The sequence below is a fragment of the Pleurotus ostreatus genome (genome assembly GCF_014466165.1).
Source record: "Pleurotus ostreatus strain PC9 chromosome Unknown scaffold_3, whole genome shotgun sequence".
NCBI classification, from domain to species: Eukaryota; Fungi; Basidiomycota; class Agaricomycetes; order Agaricales; family Pleurotaceae; genus Pleurotus; species Pleurotus ostreatus.
The window spans coordinates 888,104-915,715 of record NW_023503158.1 but is presented as its reverse complement, the minus strand read 5'-3'; the positions used below and the strand labels follow the sequence as shown (position 1 = coordinate 915,715).

General features: G+C 50.3%; 14 protein-coding genes across 14 annotated transcripts; 7 read left to right on the top strand and 7 right to left on the bottom strand.

Moving 5' to 3' along the window:
* Nucleotides 1–188: 188 nt before the first annotated feature.
* On the top strand, nt 189–2,535 carry PC9H_004760 (uncharacterized protein; the record flags this gene model as incomplete). The annotated part of the gene is made up of 9 exons (XM_036774342.1): nt 189–222; nt 277–497; nt 557–929; nt 979–1,082; nt 1,132–1,234; nt 1,281–1,615; nt 1,675–1,865; nt 1,915–2,254; nt 2,305–2,535. The coding sequence occupies 9 exons, from the start codon at nt 189–191 to the stop codon at nt 2,533–2,535; spliced, it is 1,932 nt and encodes a 643-aa protein (XP_036632844.1).
* Nucleotides 2,536–2,838: 303 nt separating this feature from the next.
* KEX1 (Cell death protease) lies at nt 2,839–5,367 on the bottom strand (the record flags this gene model as incomplete). Its single annotated transcript, XM_036774341.1, has 13 exons — nt 2,839–3,146; nt 3,215–3,443; nt 3,516–3,596; nt 3,655–3,897; nt 3,955–4,069; nt 4,125–4,255; nt 4,309–4,448; nt 4,506–4,554; nt 4,604–4,672; nt 4,724–4,791; nt 4,841–4,964; nt 5,015–5,220; nt 5,274–5,367. The coding sequence occupies 13 exons, from the start codon at nt 5,365–5,367 to the stop codon at nt 2,839–2,841; spliced, it is 1,857 nt and encodes a 618-aa protein (XP_036632843.1).
* Nucleotides 5,368–5,615: 248 nt separating this feature from the next.
* Nucleotides 5,616–6,767, top strand: PC9H_004758 (uncharacterized protein; the record flags this gene model as incomplete). Its single annotated transcript, XM_036774340.1, has 4 exons — nt 5,616–6,004; nt 6,060–6,224; nt 6,279–6,440; nt 6,497–6,767. The coding sequence occupies 4 exons, from the start codon at nt 5,616–5,618 to the stop codon at nt 6,765–6,767; spliced, it is 987 nt and encodes a 328-aa protein (XP_036632842.1).
* A 507-nt stretch (nt 6,768–7,274) lies between these two features.
* On the top strand, nt 7,275–9,686 carry DIT2_1 (cytochrome P450-dit2; the record flags this gene model as incomplete). Its single annotated transcript, XM_036774339.1, has 15 exons — nt 7,275–7,422; nt 7,479–7,576; nt 7,631–7,684; nt 7,741–7,778; nt 7,833–7,876; nt 7,926–8,023; nt 8,073–8,245; nt 8,302–8,552; nt 8,614–8,680; nt 8,734–8,937; nt 8,987–9,016; nt 9,073–9,321; nt 9,371–9,403; nt 9,454–9,482; nt 9,538–9,686. 15 exons carry the CDS (start codon nt 7,275–7,277, stop codon nt 9,684–9,686), a joined length of 1,665 nt encoding a protein of 554 aa, XP_036632841.1.
* A 709-nt stretch (nt 9,687–10,395) lies between these two features.
* On the bottom strand, nt 10,396–13,079 carry PC9H_004756 (uncharacterized protein; the record flags this gene model as incomplete). Its single annotated transcript, XM_036774338.1, has 8 exons — nt 10,396–10,704; nt 10,764–11,129; nt 11,180–11,341; nt 11,406–12,061; nt 12,119–12,167; nt 12,216–12,548; nt 12,601–12,831; nt 12,888–13,079. The coding sequence occupies 8 exons, from the start codon at nt 13,077–13,079 to the stop codon at nt 10,396–10,398; spliced, it is 2,298 nt and encodes a 765-aa protein (XP_036632840.1).
* A 1,509-nt stretch (nt 13,080–14,588) lies between these two features.
* On the bottom strand, nt 14,589–16,208 carry PC9H_004755 (uncharacterized protein; the record flags this gene model as incomplete). Its single annotated transcript, XM_036774337.1, has 1 exon — nt 14,589–16,208. The coding sequence occupies one exon, from the start codon at nt 16,206–16,208 to the stop codon at nt 14,589–14,591; it is 1,620 nt and encodes a 539-aa protein (XP_036632839.1).
* Nucleotides 16,209–16,406: 198 nt separating this feature from the next.
* PC9H_004754 (uncharacterized protein) lies at nt 16,407–17,062 on the top strand (the record flags this gene model as incomplete). The annotated part of the gene is made up of 3 exons (XM_036774336.1): nt 16,407–16,731; nt 16,790–16,890; nt 16,940–17,062. 3 exons carry the CDS (start codon nt 16,407–16,409, stop codon nt 17,060–17,062), a joined length of 549 nt encoding a protein of 182 aa, XP_036632838.1.
* An 85-nt stretch (nt 17,063–17,147) lies between these two features.
* PC9H_004753 (uncharacterized protein) lies at nt 17,148–17,771 on the bottom strand (the record flags this gene model as incomplete). The annotated part of the gene is made up of 3 exons (XM_036774335.1): nt 17,148–17,305; nt 17,395–17,710; nt 17,766–17,771. The coding sequence occupies 3 exons, from the start codon at nt 17,769–17,771 to the stop codon at nt 17,148–17,150; spliced, it is 480 nt and encodes a 159-aa protein (XP_036632837.1).
* A 175-nt stretch (nt 17,772–17,946) lies between these two features.
* Nucleotides 17,947–18,669, top strand: PC9H_004752 (uncharacterized protein; the record flags this gene model as incomplete). The annotated part of the gene is made up of 5 exons (XM_036774334.1): nt 17,947–18,103; nt 18,179–18,269; nt 18,332–18,404; nt 18,464–18,523; nt 18,580–18,669. 5 exons carry the CDS (start codon nt 17,947–17,949, stop codon nt 18,667–18,669), a joined length of 471 nt encoding a protein of 156 aa, XP_036632836.1.
* A 329-nt stretch (nt 18,670–18,998) lies between these two features.
* Nucleotides 18,999–20,446, top strand: AIM22 (Biotin/lipoate A/B protein ligase; the record flags this gene model as incomplete). The annotated part of the gene is made up of 8 exons (XM_036774333.1): nt 18,999–19,147; nt 19,206–19,377; nt 19,430–19,583; nt 19,651–19,745; nt 19,792–19,932; nt 19,986–20,057; nt 20,103–20,177; nt 20,234–20,446. 8 exons carry the CDS (start codon nt 18,999–19,001, stop codon nt 20,444–20,446), a joined length of 1,071 nt encoding a protein of 356 aa, XP_036632835.1.
* A 427-nt stretch (nt 20,447–20,873) lies between these two features.
* PC9H_004750 (uncharacterized protein) lies at nt 20,874–21,332 on the bottom strand (the record flags this gene model as incomplete). Its single annotated transcript, XM_036774332.1, has 4 exons — nt 20,874–20,939; nt 21,029–21,112; nt 21,174–21,247; nt 21,299–21,332. 4 exons carry the CDS (start codon nt 21,330–21,332, stop codon nt 20,874–20,876), a joined length of 258 nt encoding a protein of 85 aa, XP_036632834.1.
* A 449-nt stretch (nt 21,333–21,781) lies between these two features.
* On the bottom strand, nt 21,782–22,950 carry PC9H_004749 (uncharacterized protein; the record flags this gene model as incomplete). The annotated part of the gene is made up of 2 exons (XM_036774331.1): nt 21,782–22,786; nt 22,843–22,950. The coding sequence occupies 2 exons, from the start codon at nt 22,948–22,950 to the stop codon at nt 21,782–21,784; spliced, it is 1,113 nt and encodes a 370-aa protein (XP_036632833.1).
* Nucleotides 22,951–24,439: 1,489 nt separating this feature from the next.
* Nucleotides 24,440–26,533, bottom strand: PC9H_004748 (uncharacterized protein; the record flags this gene model as incomplete). Its single annotated transcript, XM_036774330.1, has 3 exons — nt 24,440–26,101; nt 26,170–26,283; nt 26,357–26,533. 3 exons carry the CDS (start codon nt 26,531–26,533, stop codon nt 24,440–24,442), a joined length of 1,953 nt encoding a protein of 650 aa, XP_036632832.1.
* A 277-nt stretch (nt 26,534–26,810) lies between these two features.
* BUD31 (Component of the SF3b subcomplex of the U2 snRNP) lies at nt 26,811–27,470 on the top strand (the record flags this gene model as incomplete). The annotated part of the gene is made up of 5 exons (XM_036774329.1): nt 26,811–26,873; nt 26,934–27,133; nt 27,184–27,250; nt 27,303–27,390; nt 27,442–27,470. 5 exons carry the CDS (start codon nt 26,811–26,813, stop codon nt 27,468–27,470), a joined length of 447 nt encoding a protein of 148 aa, XP_036632831.1.
* Nucleotides 27,471–27,612: the final 142 nt, after the last annotated feature.

Genomic DNA, 27,612 nt, shown 5'->3' with positions numbered 1-27,612 from the left:
TAGCACCTTGACAGGGATGATACAGACAACACTGCAAGGGTGCAATAGTGACCGTGAGACTTATCTACTGACTGTGAGAGTACATAGTAGCTTCAATCTCCGCGATTGGGACGCTGCCGAGATCTGCTGCTCGATGCTTACTACTGACAACGATCCCACTGATCGTGCTCTTGCCACCGTAACGCAAAATGAGTAACTCTATCCGAGTGGCTATCCTCACAGGCTCGTAGAGAGTGTTCTTTGTGCTTGGATTCTTGCTGATTGCTGCCTTTGTAGTCAGCGACACGGCATCACTTGATGCCAATGCTGATAAGTCTGGACCAACTATCAAAGAGATCGTTTCCAAAGCGGGGTTCATCTGTACAGAGACAACTATTGTCCCTGACAGTATTCCTCGTATTCAGAACCAGGTGAAACGTTGGTGCGATCAAGGGGACATTGACTGGATTATTACTACAGGGGGGACCGGTTTCGGCGTCAGAGATTTGACTCCAGAAGTACATTCGTTTTCACCAGTTTCCGCAGCAATTTAACGTTTCTTTTCTGATCGTTCAAGGCTATCTCCCCCTTACTAGAACGTCACGCTTCAGGCCTTGTGCACTTATTGATGGCGACGTCACTGCAGCACACGCCCATGGCCGCTCTCTCCCGACCGGTGGCTGGCACGGCGAAGAATACGTTGATTGTGACATTACCTGGTAGCGTGAGAGCAGTCAAAGAAAACATGGATACTCTGGTCGTCAACGGCGTGGTCAAACATGCGTTAGAACTCATTCAGGGTGGGACAGGCCAAAATGTCCATAAGAATATGTCTTCGGTCGCAGTATACACTACACCTGTATCATCTGCTCAGTTGCACCATCATCACGATCATCATCACGAAGCACCCCAACCACGGACAGTCCTTTCTCATGATCCTCAGGCTGCTGGTGAGCCTGCTGTGGCATCAAAAGCCTAATTCCGTTCTGACCATACTAGTATCCACTCGTCATCGAGTTTCACCTTATCCTCTTATCTCCCTCGAGCAAGCTCTCAATTTGATTTCCCAAGAGGTTCGGCCCCTGCCCGCACAAAGGTGTCGAGTAAGGAGCAGCAACCAGCTAGACAAATACGGATACTAAAATTCAGTAGGTTTCACCGGGCCTCAAAGGCCATATTCTAGCGGAGAATGTTTACGCTCCACAAGATGTACCTATCCGTGAGACGACCAACGTTGATGGCTATGCCTTACGATGTATGTCGCATGCTCTAGGCCTACACAGAAGACTGACCCTCAATAGCCAGCGACCCCCCTGGTGTCTACAAGGTATGCACCCCAGCTTCACATCGGTTAAGTGACACCGTACCATCTGGTGTTATCTACCGCATCAACACTGGGGCGCCCTTGCCCAACGGCACAGATGCGGTTATCATGGTCGAAGACACGAGCCTGGTCTCTACAGATGTTTTCGGAGAGGAAGCAGAGGTAGAAACTTTGGCTCAAGTTGCTCCAGGAGAGAATCTGAGGTCACCCGGTTCGGACGCCAGAAAAGGAGACCTTGTACTTGAAAAGGGTCAACGACTTCTTGCTTCAGGTGGAGAAATTGGCACGCTAGCTTTCGTTGGTCGCAAGGAGGTAAGCGGGCCCCGTATGATATAGTTTGTGTACATGATCATAGTTTCATTTGCTCAAAGGTCGACGTCTATCAGAAACCTGTGATCGCTCTACTGAGCACAGGTGACGAGATAACTGACATCCTATCGTCGGAATCTACCTCTTCATCCGATTCTTGGAAGGGCGTATGGGATACGAACAGGCCTTCGCTACAAGCAGCTCTCGAAGGCTTGGGTTATTCGGTGATCGACCTTGGAATAGTGACCGATGAGTCAGGCGCGTCACTTAACACCCTTCATTCGAAACTCACCTTAATGCAGCCTTAACGATCACGTCTCGGCAATACGAAAGGGTCTCGATAGTGCGGATATCCTTCTCACTACTGGAGGTACATCTATGGGAGCATCAGATCTGCTGAAGCCTGTCATCGAGCGCCATTTCGAAGGAACTGTTCATTTCGGGCGGATCACCATTAAGCCCGGAAAGCCGACAACATTTGCAACGATTCCCACAGCGGATGGCAGAAAGAAGCCAATATTTGCCTTACCAGGCAATCCCGCGTCGGCCCTTGTTACTTTCAATGTCTTCGTGGTACCTGCTCTGAGAAAGCTGGGTGGGTGGCCGAGCGACTTGTGCCAGCTACCGCGTGTCAAGGTTAAGGTGCGTCGAAACTTACGACAATCTGGTGATCGATGCCATAAGGTGCACAGTTACAGGATAGCATGAAGCTGGACACTCGGACCGAATTTCATCGTGTTGTTGTAAGGTCAAGCAATGATGGGTTATTGGCAACGAGTACGGGCGGTCAACGCTCCAGCAGGGTGGCCAGTCTCAGCGGGGCAAACGGACTTGTCATCCTACCCCAACGCAAAGACGGTAGCCAAACGGTATTAGATAAAGGGAGTTTGGTAGACGCTATCATAATCGGAGAGTTATTATAGCTCCAAGTCGTAAGCATATAAAACCAGCATACCTTTATGAGAGAATGTATCCGTATTCCGTGTGTAAACTGTAATTGTATTCTGTAACCAGAACCATCATGGTGACCATCCCCCTACTTTGGGGGCCTCGTCGTTGGGTTCGGAATTAGCGTGTTTTGTTAGAGAATAGTAGTAGTGTCACATATAACAAAGCAAATAGCTAGTACAAGCACCTACACAGGACAAGCGTTCTGAACGCACTCAGCAGCGAACTGGTTCATGATCCCCAAAATTATAAGTGTGTAATAATAATACAATCACGTTCTAGGATTGCTTCCGTGACGGAGATTTCATATCTTCATCATCACTTTCACCCAACTCGAATATCGGTGGCTCGGGTGGCTCTACTGCGCGCTCCTTGCCCTTCCTGGATTTGAAGGAAGCGGAATCATCTTCATCTCCGTCTTGCCGTCCATTCATCGCGATCGAAGAATTCAAGGGTATACTTTCTTCATCTTGATGAGAAACGGGCAGTTGGACACGGCGTCGCCGTATACGGCACCATAGGAAAGTGCCGAGAGCCAAAAAGATGAGAACCAAAACAAGGGCTGCGGAACCCGCATTGTAATACGCTGTGGGAGAACAGAAGTCAGAACAGAAAGCCCGAGGTTCTATAGAACAAGGGAGGCGCAATACACACCTTCCCACATGGCCTTGTCCTGTTCAGGAGTCTTTCCTGGCACAGGAGCGGGGGTCTTGGACGCTTCACTATCTTCAATGAAGATAGGTTTCATAATTGTCCCAACGCTGCTTGGTATCCTTGCAGACCCGTCCATAATCGCCGAGAAGTTCACGCCCATAAAGCGGAGGATCATGTCGTGTGTAACATGCGGCACATCAAATGGCGCCATGTGTGATGCATTAAAAATCTAGTCAAGACGAAAGACATCGTTAATATCGCTTGGTTGTCGGGGAAGAGTCCATTTAATAGATCGACGCACCTTAGCGTAAGTGAGGTTCCTCGAAGACACCCATGTTCCTGCTGGAGTACCTGCGACACTCCAAGATTGCGTTTGCACGACCTATGGTGTGAGATTCTAGTTGATGCATATGTGAAAGGAATGAAGTAAGAACACTAACTCCGAGGCCTTTGGCGCCGTTCCAAGTCATTGCTTGTATCATTGCTTCCAAGCCAACATGGTTGCAGATGAGGTCTTGGTCTCCCGCAAATATCAAAACCGGTATGCGCTCAATCACGCTTGGAAGAATGGTTATCGAAGAGTTGTTTTCCCTTCTGTTGAAAGCTGAATGAATGGCTCCGCGACATTCTACCCAAGCCTCTGAATGGGCTTCGGCATGCAGGGCTTTCACAACCTCAGGGCGCTGTGTGCGTATATGTCAATAGGTTGATGCGAGACACGTACGGGAAGTCAGACGTACATCGAGATATGTCGTAATGGGTTTTATATCGGGAGGCCAGTTCATCCCACAGGCAGGTTTGGTGTCATCGTACCGAACGTCATAAATATTGATGCACATGGGTGAACCATCTTTTCTAAGGGCAGATGGCCATCAGTTGGATACACAGTAGATATGATATAATTACGCACTCTTTGTTTCGGCCACGAGCGACGTCAAGCACCAAACGCTCACACCGAGGTACGTTACCAGGCTCGAACTCGGTGAACTTGTCAAATTCTGCAACACATGCATCGGTTTCCGCTTTCGCGTATTTCCAATCCTGCCCATCAACATCAGTTTCAGAGGCAACCCAACACATGAGTTCGTACGTACCTCCGAGTTTTCTACCAAAATTCCCATCTTGACTGCATAGTCTATGTAAGCGGGGTATTGTCTTCGGCCATCGATCCAGCCATTCCCGATAGCAACCCCCATGAGGCGAGTGCCGAGTGAAGACTTTAAAATAGCATCAGCTAGAAGTGGGGCGGGATGGGTAAGTTCAAACGAGTAATATGTGCTGAAGTGCATACCAAAGAATGGGATATACTGTCCGGCAAAGCTTTCGCCACCAAGATAGGTCTAGAAGCAGTGTCACGGGTTGAATTATGAGAAAGTGACCGGCGCTCACATCCATAGTTCGATATTCGGGGAATACTTTGTAGAAGTTCTCCAAAAATACTAACAGTTGTGCTGACGCCTGGGGAATTGCTTAGTCGGAAATCGCGAAGAGGTCGGAAAACATCCATACCTCTGACATCCCTTCAACAAGTTTGTTGGTACTAGTGTAGGAGAAGCCCGTGCCAGCAGGCTGGTCAACTGGGGGCAGCATTGACACGACGCTCAAAACGAAACGCGGAGAACGTACTGTAGACCATAGTAGTATACTCCTCCCATCCGCCTTCTACTACTTTAAAGCCACCTTTGCCGTCCATGCGCCATGGGCCCACCTCCATCATCAGACCGTCAAATGACGAGCACCCAGGGCCCCCCTGCAAATACTTGTCAGAGGTTATTCCGTGGTACATACCGGGGGCCTCACGTTAAACCAAAACATCACCCGTTCCTTATCTGCTGTCCTGCGGTTCTTTACTAGCACAAAGAACAGGTGCGGCGTCACATCTGTGCTTGATGATGCGTCCTTGCTCGTGTCGGATGAGAGATGTCCTGAGTATATACGAAGCGGATGTAATGAATCCTGGTGTAAGTCTGGAAGTGATGGGACGTAGAACGACGCGGCCGAAGGAACTATACGCCAACACTGTCAGTACAACCTCGTTGCAGATAGAAAATCGAAGTACCATCAGAACCAGCTGAGGCTGCAAGCGTTCCACGTATGCTAGCGGCGACAGCCCATCCGAACAATATAATTTTGGTGCACAAGGTGCTGCGCATTTTGAATCGTGAAGCCACTCGAGATTCGAAGTGGCGGCGTGGCCGTCTTGTAAAAGGAAGAGCACAGATGAAAGTGAGCTTGGGACTGAGCCCAGCGACGAGTGACCTGACGGGAGTAAAGCTGAAACGTGACACGAAGTTACACCCGCGCTATCGCTGAGCGGGCTCACATGCTACAGGTACACAACACCGAACAATAAAAAACTCAGAAATTCAGGTGTCCAGTCACTTGTTTCCCAACGGCCACCATGAAGCTCTCAACACTCTTACTGGGAGCAGGCGTCTGTGTATCGTCGACCGCCGCCCAGTACTTCTCAGACGGCTGGAGTCCTGGCCAGAGTCGCCAGACCGTTTCAACAGCCGATACCCCAGCCCCAACTTATACCCCCGCCGAACCCGTTGCAGGCGAAAAGCCTAAGGGTGGGCTAATTGAACAGATTCTCAGCTCAGGACCCTTATCGTCGATCTTCCAGCGCGCTGGAATCAACATTTCGGAACGGTTAGACGAGGCACTGAGCCGGACCAGCTACTGGGACGACAGAATTCCTCTTATCACGGATGAGAACTACGGAGACCTTATCGTCAATGAAACTTTGACGCCAGAAGAGGAGGCAAAACGAACGTGGTTTCTCGTCGTGTGAGTCGGAATAATCCTTTCATGCAACCTTAACTTATATATTGTGAATTGGAAGAACTGTCACGTCTTCGAAGCAGGATGGTGTTTCCAAGATACTGGACGATATTTTCGATTCAGCATTCAACCAAAGTCAGATTGCTGGGGATATCCCACATGTCCGCTGGGGACGCATCGACTATCTCAATGTCACGGCCATCACAACTCGTTGGGCAGTCTGGCAGTGAGCTTACGTGCTTTATTTAGTCTGGATTTCTTACCGTTTCGACTTGTGCAGCGCGCCACTCCTCGTGGTATTGAGGGATCGAGGCCAGGAACTTCGTTTTTACAGGCCACACCAGCTCAATCTTAAAGCTGAAGCCATGCTGGAGTTTCTCAAGCATGACGGCTGGCAAGCAACGCCACCATGGTCCTCAGCATATGCACCCGGTGGCAGTAGGTGCGTACCTTTGACTCTCCTCGATCGGGTTGTCAGTTCTAAGCTCCACGAGACAGAGAGTACCTGATGGAGTACTTGGCCGTTGTCCTCACTAGGATCTACAACGTTACTGTTCTTATCCCTAACTGGATGCTACTCCTACTTTCTGGAGGAGTGGCATCAGTGCTCCTCAAGTTCCTTCATCGGAATCCGGCACCTTCTGTGACTTCCCCAAGGCAGCCAACGGAAGAAGGTCCAAAAGTCGCTCCCACGTCCAACTCGACCTCGCAGGCTTTGCCAAACAGCAAACGCTCAGGCGTGAAACAACGTAAAGGCGGAAAGAAATGATTCCGGGAAGATTCAAGGGATGAAGATTGTGGAAGATGCTATTAATATACAAGATCGCAAGGCATATCTGTCAAACATATCTATAGATTAGCTACTCAGCTCAGCTTGTTTTTGTATTCTAGCTTTGCCCCGGCCCTTTTAGTGCAGCCCTTTCGAATCAAAAGTCGCCTATCACCTCACATCTCGTTGGTCCTGTTCGCAATAGGGTGGCTTCTTTCTGGAGCACCATTTCTACGTATGTCTTCCAGGCTTGGATTTCGGTGGGAAGGTGTTATCAAACTCGTCCCCTACTACTTCTCATGCGGGTATTACACTGGCATGTGCCGAGAGTTAACTTGGGACCTCACTTCGGCGATGCTTCAGAAGGGTCGATCATGGCAGTCAATCTTCCTCGAATAATCCGAGCTCAGTCGGCCATCCCCTTGGCATAAAAGAGCACGCCCTCATGGATTTCTCAAAGCCAGACTCTCCTCTCTGCGACCTTCCGAGCGCGCGACCACCTCTACCATGACATACGCTTCTCCGGTGTTCCTTCTCGTCCAGACCCTTGCAATCTATGCAACATCTTGGGCTCTCTGGCGCGTCGTTCGGTCTCTCTTCATTAGGTCGCCGTTCCATGAATTGCCTGGACCCCCTCGGGACTCTCTTATAACTGGTTCGAGGCTCCCCCCCAAGCCTGTCTTCAAGATCTCACATAGATTCTCCCACCAGGCAATCTATCCCATGTCTACAGCCCAGAAGGCATACCATGGCATTTCAACATGTCCAAGAAATATGGGCGTGTATTCAGAGTCCATGGGTTGTTCGGAGTAAGACGCCTGTCATCGTTGATGTCGATGAGGCATAACCTAATCCCTGTCCAGGCTGAGCAACTGTACGTCTCTGATCCTAGGGCACTCCATCACATCGTAGTCAAGGTGCGCCTGACTTCACATCTGTCTGTCGTAATGCTGATGTTAACCCTGTCCACCAGGATCAATCCGTCTACGAGGAAACGTCAATGTTCACCGAGTACGCACGTTAGCATTGCCTCCTTTATTATACTTACCAATAAGTTTGACATAGGGGTAACCGACTCATCTTTGGTGACGGCTTACTATCGACTGGAGGTAGGCCTTCATACACACTGTCCATCGCAGCTCTTAACATCCTCGCAAGGTGATGACCATAAACGCCAGCGCAAACTCTTGAACCCGGCCTTCTCCGCGGCACACCTACGACAACTCGTCCCGATTTTCTACCCAATAACGTACCAGGTCCGCGAATTGACTATACATCTACCTCCCAGCTGACAAAAAATCTCAGCTCCGAGATGTCTTAGATGGATTATTGCAAGATGGCCCCCAAGAGATTGATATGCTCAACTGGATGTCCCGCACTGCACTAGAATATATCGGCCAAGGCGGGCTGGGCTACTCTTTCGATAGCTTCAATCAAAAGAGCATTAATCCGTACAGTCAAGCCGTCAAGGACCTTTTGTGAGTATGCATTTTCTGACATGGATCTCACGCTTAACTCCACCGTCCAACCACAGCCCGGCTGTCTTCCAATTTGCTGTGGTCCGCCAATATCTCCCTTACCTCGTCAAAATAGGGACACCAAGCCTCAGAAGACATCTTCTCGAACTGATCCCGAGTGATGCTCTTCAGCGAGTCAAGGAAATCGTCGACACCATGCACAATACTTCGGTAAATATCTTTAAGCGCAAGAAGGCGGCACTTGAAGCGGGAGAGGAAGTGTCTTCCTTGGAAGTCGGGAAAGGAAAAGATCTCATGAGTTTACTGCGTCAGTACCTATTATCTCACCAGGTCTGATCCCTTGACTGACCATGACTTGGACACGTCAGTCAAGGCCAATTCCGTCGCAGATGAACGTGATAGATTGCCCGACAACGAGTTACTTGCGCAAATGAAGTATGTCCGTATCTACGCTTGGGAGGTATTGTCACTGATGGACATTGCTACAGCACGTTGATCTTCGCCGCTCACGATACCACGTCCAGTTCCTTAGCCCGAATGTTGCATATTCTAGCGCTGCACCCTAAGGAGCAAGAGCGCGTTCGTGCCGAAGTCATTGCCGCTAGGGCAAATGTCAATGGCGCCGACTTTAGCTATGATGAACTTATGGCATTGCCGTATCTAGACGCCGTCGTCCGAGAATCACTAAGACTGTAAGCACACCGTTCCTACCCCCTAACGGAAGGCTAAATTGCGTGCTAGGCATGCGCCATTTACCTTCATATCTCGCACGTACGTGACCTGATATCCGTTGGGGAAGGTGGTATTAACGGACAAGCATACAATAGAGCTCGAAAGGAGATGATATTGCCGTTCTCCACGCCAATCCCCGTCCAAGACCCCTCGCCCAATGGGCGTACCCATGTAACTTCGGTACATGTCAAGCCTAACACAAACATCATTCTAGGCCTTGGCGCTGCCAACCGTGATCCACAGATATGGGGAGAGGATGCTGATGAGTGGTTGCCGGATCGATGGCTAGATCAACCTCCTGAGGAAGTTGCCAAGGAACGACTTCCAGGCATTTACTCGGGCATGTAGGTGATAAGAGGTTGCTTAACGTACCCTCGCTAATCCCTTCTTCAGTATGACATTCATGGGCGGCGGAAGAGCTTGCATGTTAGTGCATATTCATTTCCCAGGATTTGCTGCTAATCTCCTTACTACAGCGGTGCAAAATTCTCCATCGTCGAAATCAGTGAGTTCATCCGCCTATTGGATGGAGGTCTTAGCATTTAAACGAGGACGCATAGAAATCGTCCTTACTATGCTCCTCGAGAAGTACAGATTCGAGCTTCCTCGTGATGAGATTGTATGGCGAAATAACAGCATGGCAACCCCAACGACTAGTCGACGACTACACGATACTCCCCATCTTCCCCTCAAAGTTTCATACATCTGATATACCAGGACATTCAACTCATTGCATGGCTCCCCTTTCAAAATCTGTAGATATACATACATGCTATCGCTTAACGGACCTACACCATCATCGTCATCATCTGTGATAGAGTTTCCTAGATCTTCAAAATAGATTCTGTATTAGCATTTAAACTTTGTACGTTTGCCCGGAGTCCCGCACTTGCAGCGAATATGGCCTAGCTGGCGCTGTTAGTGCGGTTGTCCTGAGTTCACCACTAGGTTTGGTCATCATGTATGGGGTATAGCTATGTATATGGAGACGTAACATCGGATTGATGTGGAGTCGCCAGACGACAATGTTTTGAGATGGGGATCAAATATATCAAGATGAGAGACTTACACCATTCCGGTTGATTTGGAGTTCAAAACTTTAGACGTATCGGGTTCGCTTATGCTTCGCCAGTTATTCGGAGACCTCTTCCCGACTTAAGTTGCTGTAGACTAGCATCCGACTTCCAAGGGCAGGCACGAACGCTCGACATCACGTACCTAGGCGGGGTAGGAAGAAGATCTCCGGCTATTAATGTTTGCTTTACAGGAAGTGGCACACCACTGGGGTTCCACGTACATCACGGACCGAACGTACTTTAAGAGGTTTTGCCCTCTCGTTCGATTATGAAACAGTGGTTTACACAATCTAGATAGTATCAACCATACAGATAACGGCAACTAATAAATTACTTTGTGCCCTAAATAACGAGTTCTTCAAGACGGTAAAGACCGACCGCCATTCCGACCTGTTCGTGGGCTCGTTTCCTCTTTTGCATCCAGTCGGTCTGGGACGTTGTCTTCCCCTTGCCATCCTTAGCCTCTTTAGCAGCTTTAGCTTCAGCCTTCGCAAAAACCTCCAGGGGCCCTCTCAGTGTTCCCAGCTGATCCACGAAAGCCACTTCTGCCTCGATGTCGGACATGATGTCCTGTAAAATCCAGTGTGCTGGCCGATGCTGCAAAAGGTTGACGAATGTAGCATCGATCATACATTGAAGAAATAACAGAAGCTAGGTGGCGTAGCGACCTGCTTCAGCAAGCGGAGCAGTCGTGAATACTCAACACATACCTTGTCTAATGGTGGTGGTCCCAAGAGCTCGGGTTGCGGAGAAAAGTTTTTAAATGGATCATGGTTTTGACTAAGCTGCGCTAGCCACAACTGTATGGTCTCGAGCACGCAACAGATAGTGTCTTCGTCGGTGAATTGCTCGCGGATAGCTATCCTGAGCGTGCTCGGCGTCATAGGATACTGGACGCAGAGGGAAAGGAAGGCGGGGAGAGATGGGATGACCTGGATTGAGTCAACTTGCATGCCTTCGGAATCCTGGGAGGATTGAAGTTGTCGACGATGGTGCATAACTACGTCTTTGAGGCACGCAATTGTTTCAGCTTCGGACAAGTCGACAACCTCTTGTAGAGCCAGTTCAATGGCTGGCTACTAAAGGTCAGACATTGGTAAAGGGGTGAAGCTGTACAAGGGCGTACCCAGTCGGCTTTGCTGCGGAGTGCAGCGAAGAGCCCACCCTCAACCATGTTTGAACTAATCGACCCAGATTGCAAGAGGTATTGCACCACCTCTGAAGAATGCAGTTTCGATGGTTGTAAAACAACGGAGAGAACCTTTTGGACGAATTGATACGACAAAGCCTAATGCGACAAAAATGCTGTATGTGAGATGACAAACACGGAAAGGAGAGAGAGATTGGTATACCTCATTATCAATCGATTCACCGGACGCCTTTTGTTTATTTACCCATTCGAAGAACACGTCGTTTACAGCCTTGAGCTGACCCTTCTCCACGGCGTAGCGCATAGACTCAAGAACTTGGGACCTGGCCTCCCCGAGTTGAATTCCATCGTCTGATGATTGCTTCTTGAGCCACCGATCACCTGAGGCTCCACGCCCCATGGCATTCGCGATTGTTGATACGGCTGGCACTGTAAAAGGTACAGCAAGTACACTGGAGCGCAGAGCAGATGGCCCGGGCAACGATTTGCGAGTGGTAGAAGCAAGATACGGAGAAAGAACGAGTAGAGCATGTGATTTCGCTAAGCTGAGCTGTAGTCTAATCGCGACATCCTTTGATTGGGAGATGGTCGAAGGAATGGGGAGGGAATGTGAGGCGAGTAAGACGGAGTATTGAACATCCCATAGCAGAAGTACGATCTCTCGGGTTGAGCCAGCTGTTATTCCTGCTAAGAGTACGTGCGATGAGCCAAGGGAGAGCAACGAGGTTTCGCTAGAGGCATTAGGACTGGTGGCGAAACTAAGCGAAGTGAGGTGCAGTTTCTCTGCGCCTGGTGCCGCCGATATAGAAGCAGCATCCGCGGCGTCAAGTCTATATGAATACCAAGACCCATTTTGGACTGTGATGCCATGGCATTAGGGAACCTGGCCAAAATACGCGAGGAAAACGTGCTCACACAAGATGGTCATGAAGCCCGAGTCACTGAGGGAGACATCAAGTAATTTCTACAGATCTCATTAGTCCAGTTACGAAAGTGAAGAATTCTTCCCTACATCGGATTCAATTGCTATATCTATCGTGCCAACATCGTTTGGTATTTGTTGGTCGTCGCAATGGATGACTGACACTTGAAGCTTGGAGTTTTGAACATATACAAGTATAACCACGACCCCGGTACTTGATGAAATTTGAGACCCCAGAAATGAGCAGGCCCGACGCGAATAGCAGAAAGACTTGAAGACCTTCGCGCCATCTAGGGTCGACTCTCTGGTTTTTATTGAAGAACCGTCTCTCTGTATGATCGACACGTCTCCTTCAGGTGAAGTTGCTATCGCCCGCTCACATAGCTCATCCGAGACATATAACTGAGCTACCGCGTGCGGTAGCTGATCCCTTTCTCAGTGATTTTCATGACGAGCTGAAACGGTCACAACATACAGTGATCTCTTGCTTCTTTCGCGAGCCACCAGACGAGTTCATGAGATCTTCTTCCCATATCCAGATACATCTTCCACTAGACTCCTGTGGCAAGTCCGACGAGGCCTGTATTGCAGCGTAGATTGTGCAGCTTTTTTTCGACTCCTCCGAAACCACCTGGGTCACCGCTGGGCACGAAAAGAGGGTGGATGGTCCCAAGGTTTGAGACGTGACAGGATTGAGATTTGATAACTAGGGAACGCCCCATGAGCTACGGGTATATTCTGGCGAGAGCTGGTACAACATACATCGATAATATGTACTCCATCTCCTTGTGCCGTTACCGTACCCAACCCATCGCTGCTTCCAGAGCTTCCGGCATGAGAGGTGGCATAAACGGCCGACTTATTCCGACCACTGTCCTTCGATGAGCCGGTTGCTGAGGAGTTTCCGTAGCTGGCGAGGACGAACGGCTCGCTGATCGAAGTGTTCGCGAACATGGAGTATTGAATTTTTGGTCTGCTGCCCGCTGATTGGCTGGAGCCACTCTTTCCCAGACGGGCAACAGGCATCCCGTTTTAGTAGAGTGGCTCAGGGGCTCCCGGCTCGAGTCTGTGCAGGTTCAAAGGCCCTTGGGTTGGAGATGCCAGCGACACACGAAATAGAGCCCCAGATCTACGCAGATGTCAAATTGGTATCTTGCTGATTTATCCCCTCATCTTCGACGGATGCATTACCGGGTCTGCTCGCGACGTTCTGGCGTCTCGACCGTTGTCTTTCAGCACACATTTATTACGCGACGCCACTGGTGGCCTCACGCCTTTCCCTGTTTAAGCAATGAGCATGCTGTGAGCACTATCTAGCTGAAGGCCAAGGGGGCTTTTATCATTAAAAATTCATCGAGAACATTCGTGATTCTGGATCCCAAGCATGGTGTCGGAACACCCTTACACGTGTGCCAATGATTCCTCGTCGACTATCAGAACGACACCAGTGAAATTTGTCCACTCTACCTTCGTCCCTTTGACGGGGTGCACTTCTTCTTCGGGGCGTAATTTTGTTTTGGGGGACGGGAATTTGATGGCAATTGGCATCCCTTCGTTCGGTGGGCGCCATGTTATAGGATGCATCCACCCAAGTCAGGCGACATTACGGCGATTGTGTGGAAGGTTTGTGTCTCCAGACTCGAGTCTACGGCTATAGACACTGCAGGTGCAGATTAGATCTCGTCTTCCACGACTCCCATCCTCTGAGAACTGAAATCATATGTCTGATTGTAAAACCTTCCGGTAATATTGCCTCCGTCGTTCTCGCAAGTATATATTAATTCCGGCATTCCCAGAGCTTTCAAAGGGTACACATTGATCAATACCCGCCGAGGCGGGGTGGAAAACAAGGTACACCAGAGTCGATGCGCATCAGAAGGATATCCTTCAGGAGCTTTCAGGAGGCGGCTGAAGCATAATGTAGCGAAGATGGCGATATTCAGCTTGTAAATTGACACTTGAACAGGGGGTGCTTACTACGACTGCCGCAGATGCATAATTATGTAGCTATCCCGTAGAAACTAATTCCGCCGCATGAAGCTAGAGACCATACCCTGTAAATACTGCGGCAGGAATTGTATATCTCTATTTCCTGGGATCCGATCCTTGATGTGCGTGTGCAGGTCCGCAGACAAACGTATGCATTCTGATACTGTATGACGGGGAAGCGAACGAAACTAGAGTAAGCAAAGTGACAGCTGTTTAGATGCGTAGATAAGCAATGCGAATGTGTGTTAGATGAGATGCAGAGTTCGCTGGATTTAGTAGGTATGAAGCCATATATAGGCTAGTAAGAAATGGTCTATGCTGTACAAGTAAATGCTCGTGTAGGGCTCTAGGGTAGGCATTAATTGAGAAGGGAAACAAACAGACGAAAAGGGGAGAATCTGATAAGACTGACAATGAGGTTAATGAAATGGGGCGAGTAAAGGAACCGAGAGCGAACGTACAGTGCAATGCCTATCAACGCACTCCATCTGGATTGATCTTCGCGTAAGGACACGCTTGATGTACTAGATTGATGTATTGCACCAACTCTCGGTCGCGACCGAACGATGCCATAAATTTATCCGAGAAGTTGATATCGAGCAGTGCCGGGAAGAACGAGAGCCAGCGCGGGAGATAATCGACAGCCTCTTTCCGATATTCACTAATCGCAATAGAGATAACGGACTGGAGCCCCTGTGCTTCCTCGTCTACGCCTGCAGCAGGGCGGGTGGTAAGACATTGGACGAGTTCGTCTATTGAAGGGACGGAAAATGGGTCGAATCCCACGTGCAGCTCATTGTGTCGTCTGGCCAGAGAACGGAATATTTCGTTGAAAGGATCAACGGCGGAGGACGTGTCGATATGTGGCCCTTCGTAGACCATCGACGGCACGATCCAGATATCGGTCAAGTGCGGGAAGGCGTCAGTGGAGCCGAGGACACGCGCCAGATACGCTGGAGTTGATGCGAGCCAGGAAATCGATGGGAATATTTCCGGGGTGATCGGGGGCGTATTGGGTGCTATGACAATGGCTTTCAGCACCACAAAAGAAACAGTTTTATGCCTGCTAGCGAAGGCTTCCACGTCACTAGCGAAGAACCCGCTACTCGAATTCACTTCGAAGTACCTCAACGCCGGAAGATGCACAGACGGAAGGATTGCGCCCCAGATTTCGGGGGATAGGTTGACCGTCAGAGCCAAGTGGTCGATCGAGCTCGTATTGAAAGTGATCAGACTCCACAACCGTGGTGAATCGAGATGCCGGATCTGCACCTCTTCGAGGTATTTGATAGATGAGTTTGTTTCTGGGGGTTCGAAGTACATTCGAAGAAGCGTCTCGTACGGTGTACGAGGTTCGAGGCGTAGGCCTGCTTTCACGCGGTTGGAGAACTGCTCGAAACGCGTCCGTTTGCGAGTGAAGTTCCGCCGCTCAAGATCCCACCGCAGGACGTCCTCGGGCGAACATGTGAACACCCCGCCCAGTTTGTTCCCCGTCAGGACAACGATCGCGGCGCGTCGTTTCGTTAGAGCGCGTATCACTTTACGCAGACTGTTCAGTAGATCGTGGGTTGTGAAGGAAGCGATGGGATCGTTGTCAGCGACCTGGAAGATGCTCTGGCGGAAGTTGAGCGAGAGGTCGCGTGTAACTCGGGTGCGCTTCAGAAGCCACTCAAGCTCCCACAGGTCTTCCATGACATACCAGTCACGGAAGCCACACGTCAACGAGCGAATGGAGTTCACAAAGAATGCACGTCGGAATCCGGAGAGGCTTTCTGAGGACCCCAAGACGAGTTCCCCAGACGCGATGTCCCCCGCAGGTACGCTCCTGCGGTCGAAGTAGATGCGAAGTGCCACTTCGTTGAAGCGACGACACAAGCCAGATATACAGAAGAGAAGGTCATCCTGTAGATCTTCCAGTATTTGGGATAGTATTTCGCTGGGAAACTCCAGCAGTCTGTGAAAGAAGGCTTTGTTCACTGTCGAAGAAGCAGTCGGTGGTCGGCGGGGATTGTTCTTCGATATCCATCGTTTGCGCTGGTATTTGAGATATATCTTGAGCGCAAAAGAGCGCAGTGATTTCGGCTGTGATAGCATGATTAGTGGTGGGGGAGATAAGGCAACTTACGATCTTTCACTGAAAGAAAAGCTAGTAGTATTCAAAACCGGCAATAATGCTTCGGTCTATATAGGTTTCTCACGGATCACGCGGACTCCTTATGGGTCCACGGACTCAGCCAACTTCCCATTCTTCCAACCGCTACGGTTCTCTAGCATAGACCTTGAACCTATAGCATGCAAGGCTTTTGTCAGGCAGCGCGGCGGCGTTCAACCACCCACCTCCCGCGTCGGGCTCAGCCAAGCCTACGCGTCAACTTCCATTCCGATCCCCCCTTGCGAAGCAGCACTTTTACCAACATTCTAGCCGATGCTGCCCCACCACCCGTACTAGTTGATTCAATAACCGAGGAGGCAATACGGCTTCACGACGGGCTGATGATTCCCTCGGCGTGCATATTTCTGGACGGGAAGGTCTTCTTGTGGGATGTCCCGTCGACTCTGTGGAGTGGATGGACGCAAAGTCAATTCAAGATCTTTGAGGTGGTCAGACCGAGGCCAGGTACGCGTTATACCCACACATACGGGGTGTTCAGGACTGGTCACTAATAGCGCGGTAGAAATGCTGATTCTCGGGACTGGTAAGAGTCTAGCGCTGCCCCCGCCGTTCCTGCGCTCGCATCTCAGCCAGCTGGGCATACAGCTCGAAACAATGGACACGGTGAGCTATTTTCAAGTGGATATATCACGCCTTACTGATGCCTTCGCAGAGAAACGCGTGTTCAACGTATAACCTGCTGAGCGAGGAAGGACGACGCGTCGCAGCTGCGTTGCTGCCCCTGCGCCCTCAGCCTTGGCAAAAGACTCAGAATCCAACCAAGCCGAATCAATGATGAGGCCGGACACAAACAAGTCTGCAAGAAGTATGCGAAATACTACATTTTGAGCGAATTCCGCCCTCTACATACATTCACTCCCTTACTCTGATGGTGCCTTCCGCTTGCCTTTCCTCACTGGAGACGAGCTCGGAATATCGACCATCATGGATTCGTCCTCTTCTTCGTGCCATTCTACGACTTCCTCGTGCTCGTCGCCGTCAAAACTCGGCTTAGTGTAGGTGATAGGAAGTGGTTCGCCTGAATGCACAATGGCAAGGTAGAAGAGGTTATATGATTGGTGAAACAATGTCTACCGCGGACAACTATGGGATGGATGCAGCACATACCGGATTCTGCATCGTGAAACTTGATGAACAAGTGCTCCCAATTATTTATTCCTGCCTGCTTGATTTGTAACGATGTGTCCACCACCTCGTACGCGCCAGTTGGCTTCCCCTTCTCTTTGAAAGGCTTGCACAAGTCGAAGTCGTCTTCGGAGGATACTTCGGGCGTCTCAGTATCCTTGTTCACGTCCGAAGTCAGTGCGGATAGCACTTCAGCTTTCACGGACGCGACGGATGCTGTAGGGGCGGTGGTTACGAAAATGGTCGTCTTGTGGGTCTTGATCAAGAGATGATAGACTTTCGGTGGCGGCCTTGAATGCTAAGGAAGACACTGAGGCTCTGTGTGGCGAGTACTGGAACATCGGAATCCTTACGATCATGATCTAGAGGCAGTCGTTGAACTGAGTGGCTTGCCAGTGGTCATTCAAGTCGATAATTCATGAATTAGGGGAAGGCGTGTTTCAAACTCCGCGCCCGAACCTCCCACCATCACCTCCGTCCTCAAGTCATTGAATTGACCCAGGCCTCTGCTCACTGCTCTCGAACTCCCTTGCAATGAGCTCGTTTCAGAAGGGCGCAGTCCCCATCACACCCTACAAGGAACCCACGCCGCTCCCTGAGGAGGTGCCGAAAGTACAGGAACTCGGCGTTACCAGCGCACCATTGAAGAGTGCCGCATTCTTTATTGGTGCATACTGCAAGGATTACAATGGTGCCCAACAATACACTTTATGTTCAAATATACATTAACTGGTTCTATCTTCATATGGGCCCCACATTGCTCCAGAGGACTTCATGCTCTGCAAGGCAGAGAGCCGTACCGACCCGGGTCACTGCTTGAAGGAGGGACGGCGCGTAACTCGATGTGCAACAGACTTGTGAGCCGGTGATTTACCAGAGGGTCTTACTCCTCGAAGAACTTAAACTTTATCACCAATAGGATCAATAAAATGAGAGAGAACTGCCTGGAGTCGTTCGAAGCTCACTGGAATTGTCTGGAGATAAACAACCAAGTATGCACGAACCTATATCTTCTGCCCAATCATGCACTAGACGTCCCTTGTATCTGCAGGAATACTACCGGTGCCGCAAACCAGAGCGTACTCTCAATTCGTGCATGTTCGAGAAGCTCGTACGTTGCTTCATTCCTTGACTTATGGTAATGCTCACAAAACCGACACACCGCAGGGCCTTACGAAAACAATTCCGGGATCGCCCCCAGGTCAGAAGCCAGTCCACGAACTCGAGAAACCTATATACAAGAATATTCAGAAATAGCTGCCGCTAGGCCCTCTTCTGAGCGGATAGATTTCAACGTAGAATGTGTAGCTAGTGCATTCGCCCTTCCTAATGACCTCTGGATAGCCTGGCAGATGTCCAAGAGCTTAAACCATCATACCCTCAAAGTGAGACTAGTTCAGTACACAATTGCAAGAAACATCGAGTAGCCTATCACAGTGCACATAATTGACAGCGAGTGCTGAGCAGGCTTTTCCATTGAGACGTTACAAAAATTTGTTTACCGTTGCCCACCATCCCTTATGACGAGTTCAGATGCCTAACAGCTCACAGCGTACGTGAGGCGGCGTTTTCGAGTATCGGAAAGCATGTTTCTTTCCTCAACGACAGCTTGGCGCCATCTTTGCACTCGTGGCTTCCGAACCAGTGCATCCCGCAAGCTAGCTATCAGCCCAGACCACTCCATATACATTTCTAATGCGACAAATCCATATTTCAACCTAACTTTGGAGGACTGGTGAGTGGTCGTCGCGTCGAGGCAATGTATATGGCTCGATGATTGCTGGTTTCTGTAGGCTCTTCCGGCATAAGGATCCAGCGGAACCGCTGTTGCTGGTTTATCGAGACGACCCGTGTGTCGTGATTGGCAGAAATCAAAATCCATGGAAGGAGGTCAACGCCGTCGCAGCAAGGAAAAGAAATATTCCGATTGTTCGGCGGCGAAGTGGGGGAGGGACGGTGTACCATGTACGTGCCGAAGGTCTTCTGGGTTGATTGCAACTTATCGTGTCGATGACAGGACCTAGGGAATACCAATTTCTCTATTCATCTACCGCGAAAGTCGTTTGACCGGCACGAGACGTCTCAAATACCCTTGAGGGCCGTACGCTCGCTTGGTATAGACGCACGTCTTAATGAACGAAACGACATATGTGTTGGCAAAGAAAAGATGAGTGATTGTCCCTAATATTCATGTTGACTTCCTTGCCTTACTCCTCTTCTTATACGTGTCTGGCTCAGCGTATAAGATCGTCAACAACCGAGCGTACCATCATGGTACCATGCTAATATCAACGCGACTCGACATGCTCGGTGACTTACTCAGAGTTAACAAGGTAGCTCTCCCCCAACAATCGATGAACAGTTGTGAACTGGTTGCAGACTTCTATGATCACTCGTGGCGTGGCGTCTGTACGGTCTCCGGTCTGCAATCTGCAGCAGTTCAATACAAAGGCCCATCATGAAGCCTTCGCCGAAGCCGTAGTGGACGAATTCCGGGACGAATACAGCATACACGACGAGGTACGTTCGCCTCAACTTTCGCTTACGCAGCATGCCTCACAAGATCATGTCAGGTTTGCTACGTAGACGACACGGAAGCCATACAACAAATAGACTACATCGCGAAAGGCATGGCCGAACTACCGGTATGTGGCTTACCGCTCCCCTCACGCGAGTCTGAACGGGCGTAGAGCTGGGAATGGTTGTATGGACAAACACCGGAATTCACCTACACGGTGCAGGAGTCGTTTAGTTGGGGAACAGTGGTGCGGGGCTATCCTGACTATCTCAAACTACGAGCTGATGCGCCACACATGCCCAGAAAGTCGATCTTCGCTCCAGTCATGGAATAATTCGATCCTCGTCGCTCCATGTTTCAGACACGACGCTTCCAAGCACAACAGTCGAACGCCTGACTGAGTTTGTTCAGGGCATGGAGGGCCGCCGGTACGGCGATACTGATTCTGCATGGAATAACGAAGAAGGGCCCACTGCAGACATCGCACGCTGGCTCATAGCAGTTATGGATAGCTGATGGAACTCCTCGATTGCTATCCGCGGAGTAATATCAGCACCCCAAAACGTTGTTATGTGCGTAATTGTGTACCTCCAACAGCAAGGATCTGTGGGCGCGGGTCGTACTTGACGTGGCTTCGAGAGTATTAATGATGGATACAATAAGAGAAACGCCACACCGACTATGTTTACAAGGTTTTGGCGCCTCAAGCAGATTCCTTGCCATCGGATCGTCGCCCGAATCGAGGCCAGTTCAGTACGCCGATCACTCTGACCAAACAGTAGCGGCTTCAATAACGTTCAATGTCGAGGCAGTGCGACGAGCCTTCCCACAATCTATTTGTGCCATCCGGCGTGATGTTTAGTACACTCTACTTCCGGAATGAAATTTATGAGGTTGGGAGGACTTGGTGCCACAGTATGGTAGTAAAAAAAGCGTCGGCGGTTTATGCGACTCGCTCCGTCTCCCATACGCTAGAAATCTCGTAGCCTGGAGGCGGTGTCGGGTCCGACTGCAATGCAAATTTGCGAGGGCAGGCATTTGCGATACACACGAGGCCGAATGTCAACGATATGACTGCTTAGTAGAAGGCACACATACCGTCTGACCGCGCCTGTGCCCGGTAAGTCGTTCGTCCCTCCTCATCATCATGTCCTCCCATTTGTCAACGCCGTATCGTCCAGGCTATTGGTAATAGACCATCTCCGCTTAATTCCATCACATGGAAGCTTGGGGCGCAGCGTACCTTTCCGAGATTCTGAGCCCGGGTGGATACGTTGAAGAGAGTCCCCGCCGCACCGAACATGACGGTGACCAGACCTGCGGTATCGTGATTAAGCTAGGTATGATAGCCTTTACTAAGGCACGCACCAAAAGGTAACAAAGCTTCCCAAGGGACAGGCATGGTCGGTGAATCGAATGCTATCCTAACGCGTTCAAGAATCAGTTGTGCTGGGCGGTGCGGGTTACGGCGAAACAGTTCGGAATGTTTGGCTGTGTATGGTTCCGAAGCCGAAGCCCTTGGTGGCTTAACTCCGAGTTCTCGGATGTGATGTGATGGCTTACTCGCAAGTTGAAGAGTTGCAATTAATGCTGCAAGGAGATGGATTGGAAGACAGTAAGTACAAGGGTGGTGATGATTCTACTATGCCAATGCTCGTAATATGTGCGCGATTATGCAATAATAAAACAACATATGGTAGTACAGATGAATATCAAGGAGACGATCATATCAAAGAGACCGAGAAAAAGAAGAGAAACGAGCAGGCATAAATTTTTTGTTAGATGGAGTCTATTATAATCTCTCAAAGATTGGGTATACCGTGTGAACCATCTATCATCTGGAGCTGTAGTTTAGAACTGAACATAGCTGCTGTCAAAACGGTCTCCAGGCCCCGTGGAAGGAGAGTATTGTGGTGGAGGGTACGAATACGGATTAGGCGAAGCGCCGTGGAGTCGCGGATGGGTCGAATGAACCACGGTGTGATGATTAGAAGTGGGAGTTAGTCCCACAGGGCGGCTGTGAGCGGCAGGAGATACGTGCCGCCGATGTACCGACGAATCGAAGTGCTGATAGCCTGTCATTTGATCTGAATGTGAGGGTTGCTGCATGTGGTAGTAGTCTGACATATCTGCGCGCGCAGATCCGGGGTGGATGTGCTGAGGGACCGCAGCCGAAGTCTGACCGTGAATAGCAGATGGGTATGATGCTCCGTGGTATTGCGGTTGGGGTATAGTAAGGAGACTTGATGGCGTACTTGATGGAGGGTAAGCCGAAAGCCCAGACACGACGTTGCCATAGGTAATGGGCTCGACTTCGTGAAGGGGGCGAATGGGGGACAAGGACCAGCCTTCGCTCGAGGCAGGGGAGGAGGGTGCAATCGGAGACGGAGCAGTAGGATAAACTGGGTATGAGTAGAGATCATAAGTTGAGAATGAATATGGTTGGTTGTTATGTTGATGTTCTGTCGTGTGGTCAGGGTATGGCTGCTCCGTCTGATAGGGAGCGGCAAATAGATTGTACGATGTAGAGTAGTCGTCGGAAGGGTTCGTTGCGTCCCATGGTAAATTTGTAGGATACATGTTTGTATTCCCTTGGTTATTAGTTACGTGACGATCGGTGGGTGAAAATAGATTGTGGTGAAGGGGGGCGGCGTCGACCGGTGCCGACACGGTGGTTGTAGAACGTGCAACCATAGAGGTCGTATGATCGGTCACTGCTATGGCGTCTGGTGAAGGCGACTTGGAGATAGTGGGAGCCGAGGAGGTAGATGTAGATCCAAGATCAAGCTCCCCTTGTTCACCGCCGTTGGCATGGTCCACATTGCGGAACCATCTTTGGCCCCATACCGCGTTGGACTAGAAAAGGGTAGGTTAGTGATCGAGTGTGGCGACGAGTAGAAAGGTATACGAACATCCATCATGTCTTTCATCTTGCGGGGGATCTTCTTGTTCTGTGCAGCCTTCTTAGGTGCCCGGGTCTTGGTGACCTTGGACGTTGAGCGACAAGCAGTGGATGACATGACCTCGTATGGGTTGTGATATCACAGAAGATTTCATGGTGAGGTATATAGGAACGAAAGGGCTGGACGCGTGGGGGACTCGAGGCACATAGCCTCAATCGCAAATGCTTGATTCCGATGTGTACAGAACCGAACCATAGCACCGTCCTGGAAAGCCGAGTTATCGAATTGGAAAGTCCAAACTCATCAAAAGCCCTAGCCGCAGGCCTCCCTTTGCATCAGGCCGCATGGGGGACAAACGGTAAACGTCGAGCCTTGGTGTCGACAGTGTGTGCGCATCGCCGGAGGTGAGTAAGTGGTGCAGTCAGTGACTTGAACTCGGCTGTGTGAAAGTGGCCCATTTCCCGATTGGTGGAAATTCATGTTTGTTTGGCAAGGGCGTGCTGATCAAAGCCAGTGACGCAAAAGGCAGTGTTGGGCGCCTAGATCTTGACGCCCTGGGCAATGCACAACAACTCTGTACTACAATCTCCTTGAAACGCAGGGGAAATCAATGCAGCTTTCTGCACGCTCCTGCGACAATTTCATAGGACGACACAGCGTCAATGAAAAACATTGCGTAGTCTGCGCAGTACCAACGAGACAACCACGGCTGGCGCCATAGACCCACGGTGCACAATTCTCAAGATCTCTATGGTACCAAAGGAATCCATCAGCTTGTAGTCTACTGCTGTTGACTCCGTGCCTATCCCATGCACTGATTGACTGTCTCTTGATTTCGAAATTCGAAATCCACGTTGTTATTGCCTTGTGAAGGACTCGTGCCTTCATATCATATCATTACAGCAAATCTTCCATCACTGATCACTGACACAACTAGCACTCGCGTATGCTGCGTGGTTCCATTGATCAAGGGCGTATACACAGTAAGCATCGGAGCAGGTCATTCACGATCCGATCACGATAACATATGATCGAACGGCTAGCACGTTGCTCTGTAACTGTATGTAGCATCCGGGAAGTAATTCATAACCAACACAATGTGCTTGTAATGCGGGTACATAGCCAAAGCGGCGGCCTACATCAGACATACGTCAAGGTAAGAGTTATCCGGGGCGGTGCTGGGATGTCGATTAATACTTGACGGACATATTCGCACTATATCCAAGCAATTAGCTCGAGTTCCGAATAGCAGTAAATACGCCGGAAGGTTGACCAAGGCTGCAAAACCAGTGCCAACGCCGTTTGAGCCTCCTTACCAAGCTACCCGGTCCCGAAATAAATACGACCCGGCATCTTGGGGGCTGAAGTTAAACTTAGATATTAACATTTCGGTACGCGAGCAACGCAGCCACGGTGGTAAATAAATATATCTTCGAAATTTTCATTGATTCCAATATGTTAGGGCGCATCTAGTAAACCCATATGCTAATATTGCGTGCTATGTGTAAGATGGAAAACCGACAAACGGCTAAGCGATAGCAGAGAGAATGTTAAACTGAGACAAACTTTCAAAGGGGAAGAAGCACGAGGAATTGATGACGGAACATCACCTCCTAATTGTCCGTTGCGATGGTGGCTGTGGCTCATCCGTCTCTCCAGACGTTCCCGCTGATTGAACGGGGCGTGTCTGGGGAACAACAGCTGCCTGCCTGCCTGCTCGTGGCTTGGGACCTGAAGACTTGATCCTTTCTGTCGGAGCCTTCTCCTTCGCAACAGCAATCTTACCATCGCGGCCTTTAGCAGCTGCACGAGTCGTACGAGCGCCGTTCGCTGATGGAGGGTTCCGTAGAGGGAGGACTTTTCGCCTTTTCGCCTTCACGGCTGTATCAACAAGAGAACTCGTTTCCGTATTCTCATCGCCGAGGGGAGGGGCATCTGAGTCATCGTCGCTAACGGTGGAGACGCTCATCGAGCGAACTATCTGCTGTTGAGACATTTTAACCATGTAAGCTTGGCTTTGAGATTTGGCACGAATCGTCGATCGCCCGTTCAAAGTCTTCGATGAGGCCTTCTCGAGGACCTTGTTCCCATTTCCTGCTTTGAAAGCCGTGGTTCTTGAATGCAAACGATTTCTCGTGCCTGAGGAAGAATCCGAGAACGACAGGGCTTCGGACTCGGATGTCGTGCCTGTCCGTAAGGACGACGCGTTGTCGATGGTATCTAATGTCGTCGACCGCGAATGAATGCTTGACGATGATGACGAGGCAGAGGATGCCATTCCCGCGTCATCATTGTACACGCCAGCGCCTGCTAGCCGATTCTTTCTTGGCGTTCGCATGGTGGCATCAAAATCCTGGTCACTGTCGTCCTCATCGCTGCTGATGTCTTCCTCCGGTTCAAGAGCGGGCTCTTGATCATTTACGTGACCCTCATTGTCAGATGCTTCGCTGGGCTCTTCTATGATCGGGAGAACACCATCGGAAGCCGGCTTGTCCGAAGTGGCCGCTGTGAGGGGGGCAGCGACCACAAGAGGGGTCGGTGGGTAGGCAGAGGGCAATGGAGGATATTTCCTCCATTCCTCAGTTTGCTCTTCGGCGGTCACCGGTAGTCCCGAAACTGTAGTCGCATGAGCAGGCGTCTGCGGCGTTGCGGTGGGATCAGACGGCGCTGATGTTCGGACTTCCTCGTCAGAATCTTGATAAGCAGCAGACGGCTGCCACACCGCAGGCTGAGGCTCCGAGACGGACCCGCTCGTTTTCCGCTGGGATCGTGGACGGGGCTGGGGCTGAGGCTGAGAGGCAACGCGAGAGTTCTTTGGACGTAGGGCAGTTGGTTTCTTCGATGTACCTGCGCCGGCAGTCTGAGATCTCACAGAATTTCCAGCACGCGTTATCTCTGATGCGGGATAGCGACGAAGGTCCGTCGGTTGTTTTGAGTCGGCAACTATCAGGCTTCGACTGGATTTCTTAGAAGCGGGCGGGCGAAGCTTATTGGCTTGCTTGCTAGCGTGCCCGTTGGATTCAACGGAAAGGCAGTGGGTAGCCGGGTTCAGCAGTGAGGCCGTGGAAGCAGCACCATGGACGCCAGTCGCCTCGGAGCCATTGCCGAAGAAATAATTCCAGTAGGGAAGACACAGGTGAATCGGCATCATGAAGGCTGTGAATATCATGTCCCCGATCATGCATACGAGGTCAAGACATATGTCGAGCGTCGACGTGTAGGGTTTGAGCAGCGGTCGTATGACATGCAAGTAGATAGGTTCCGCGCCCTACACGCATAAAATAGAATTAGACACGGTGCTTCACGAGTATTGCAGTGCATAGGATCTGCACTCACTCTGGCGCGGGTCAATATTAAGAATAGCATTACCAGCGATTTCATCTCGTCGTAGAATGGAATGAATAGGCTAACGACACGCTCAAGGAAACGTTCGTATGACACAAAACAGCACTGCAAACGATGAGATGAGGAAAGCAGAGACTTGTCAGAGTGATTGCGTTTCAAAGCCGGCATGTATCCTCACCCAAACGACCCACACGGCCAGACAGCCTTTCATGTCGCGTTTTCTCTGCGTCTTCCCTCTAATGCTCGAGCGTCCCCCAGTGCGAGACGAAATCGGGGGCGCCTTGAGTGTCTTGAACGAATCGTACACGTTCAAGAACACCATGACGATGCGCAGGAGCGGGACCACGAGAGGCATTGTTGATCGACGAGAAGGTGGATAGACTAGTTGGATGGTCGAGCGCCTTTGGGGCCGTTGCAAGTCAAAGTGGTTGAGGGTTAAATGCGGTGTTCAACATGCGCAGTGGCCAGCAGAGAGCCTTGCCGTCGCGCAGGATGTTGTCAATGTTCACTGAAACGACACGACCCTGACTGAATGTTGGGAGACTTCAATGAGGCCGTGATTACATAAGCAACTTTCAGTGCGCCAGACGCGCGCTGCAAACGTCGTTGTCGTTCGCCACCACAACCCCACCATGCCCAAGATCAAGACGACTCGAACCAAAAGGCCGCCTGAGGGATTCGAAGACATCGAGTCTGTATGTACGACCGTTCCTTCCATCTATGATTTTGCAGTGCCCACATACCATTCCTCCCAGGTCCTCGATGATTATGCTAAGAAGATGAGGGATGCTGAAAATGAGTCGCACGAAGGCAAGCGTAAATCGGAGTCATTGTGGCCCATCATGCGACTTTCGCATGCGCGCTCGCGGTACATCTATGAGCTCTATTACAAGAGGGAGGCCGTTTCGAAAGAGCTTTACGACTGGCTGTTGAAGGAAGGCTACGCCGACGCAAAGTACGTGTAGCACAGCTTGCGCTTCCTGGTGGCTGGCTAAGGGCTCTTAGCCTTATTGCAAAGTGGAAAAAGTCAGGTTATGAGAAGCTTTGCTGCCTACGTTGCATACAGACCAGAGTGCGTTTCATGGCAGTATTCCCTCCTCCCCGACGCTTACGCCCGTGGTCAGGACATGAATTACCAAGGTTCCACCTGTATATGCAGAGTTCCTAAAGCTCAGGTCCGCTCCGGCACCATTGTTGAATGTGTTCACTGTGGTACGTTTAAAGCCGCCTTGGCAGCACAGGAGCTCACTTTTCTACTTTTAGGTTGTCGTGGATGTAGTTCTGATTCTTGAGTGGAGCCCCATCGATTTCCAGGGTTCCGTTCCGGTCTAGCTTAATTAGAACAGACCTTGAATACACAGTCAAGTTCACACATCCTGCTTCTGCCTGCAAATGAGATCAGCGTGTAATGAACGGTCTCGTGAGGGGGGCTTC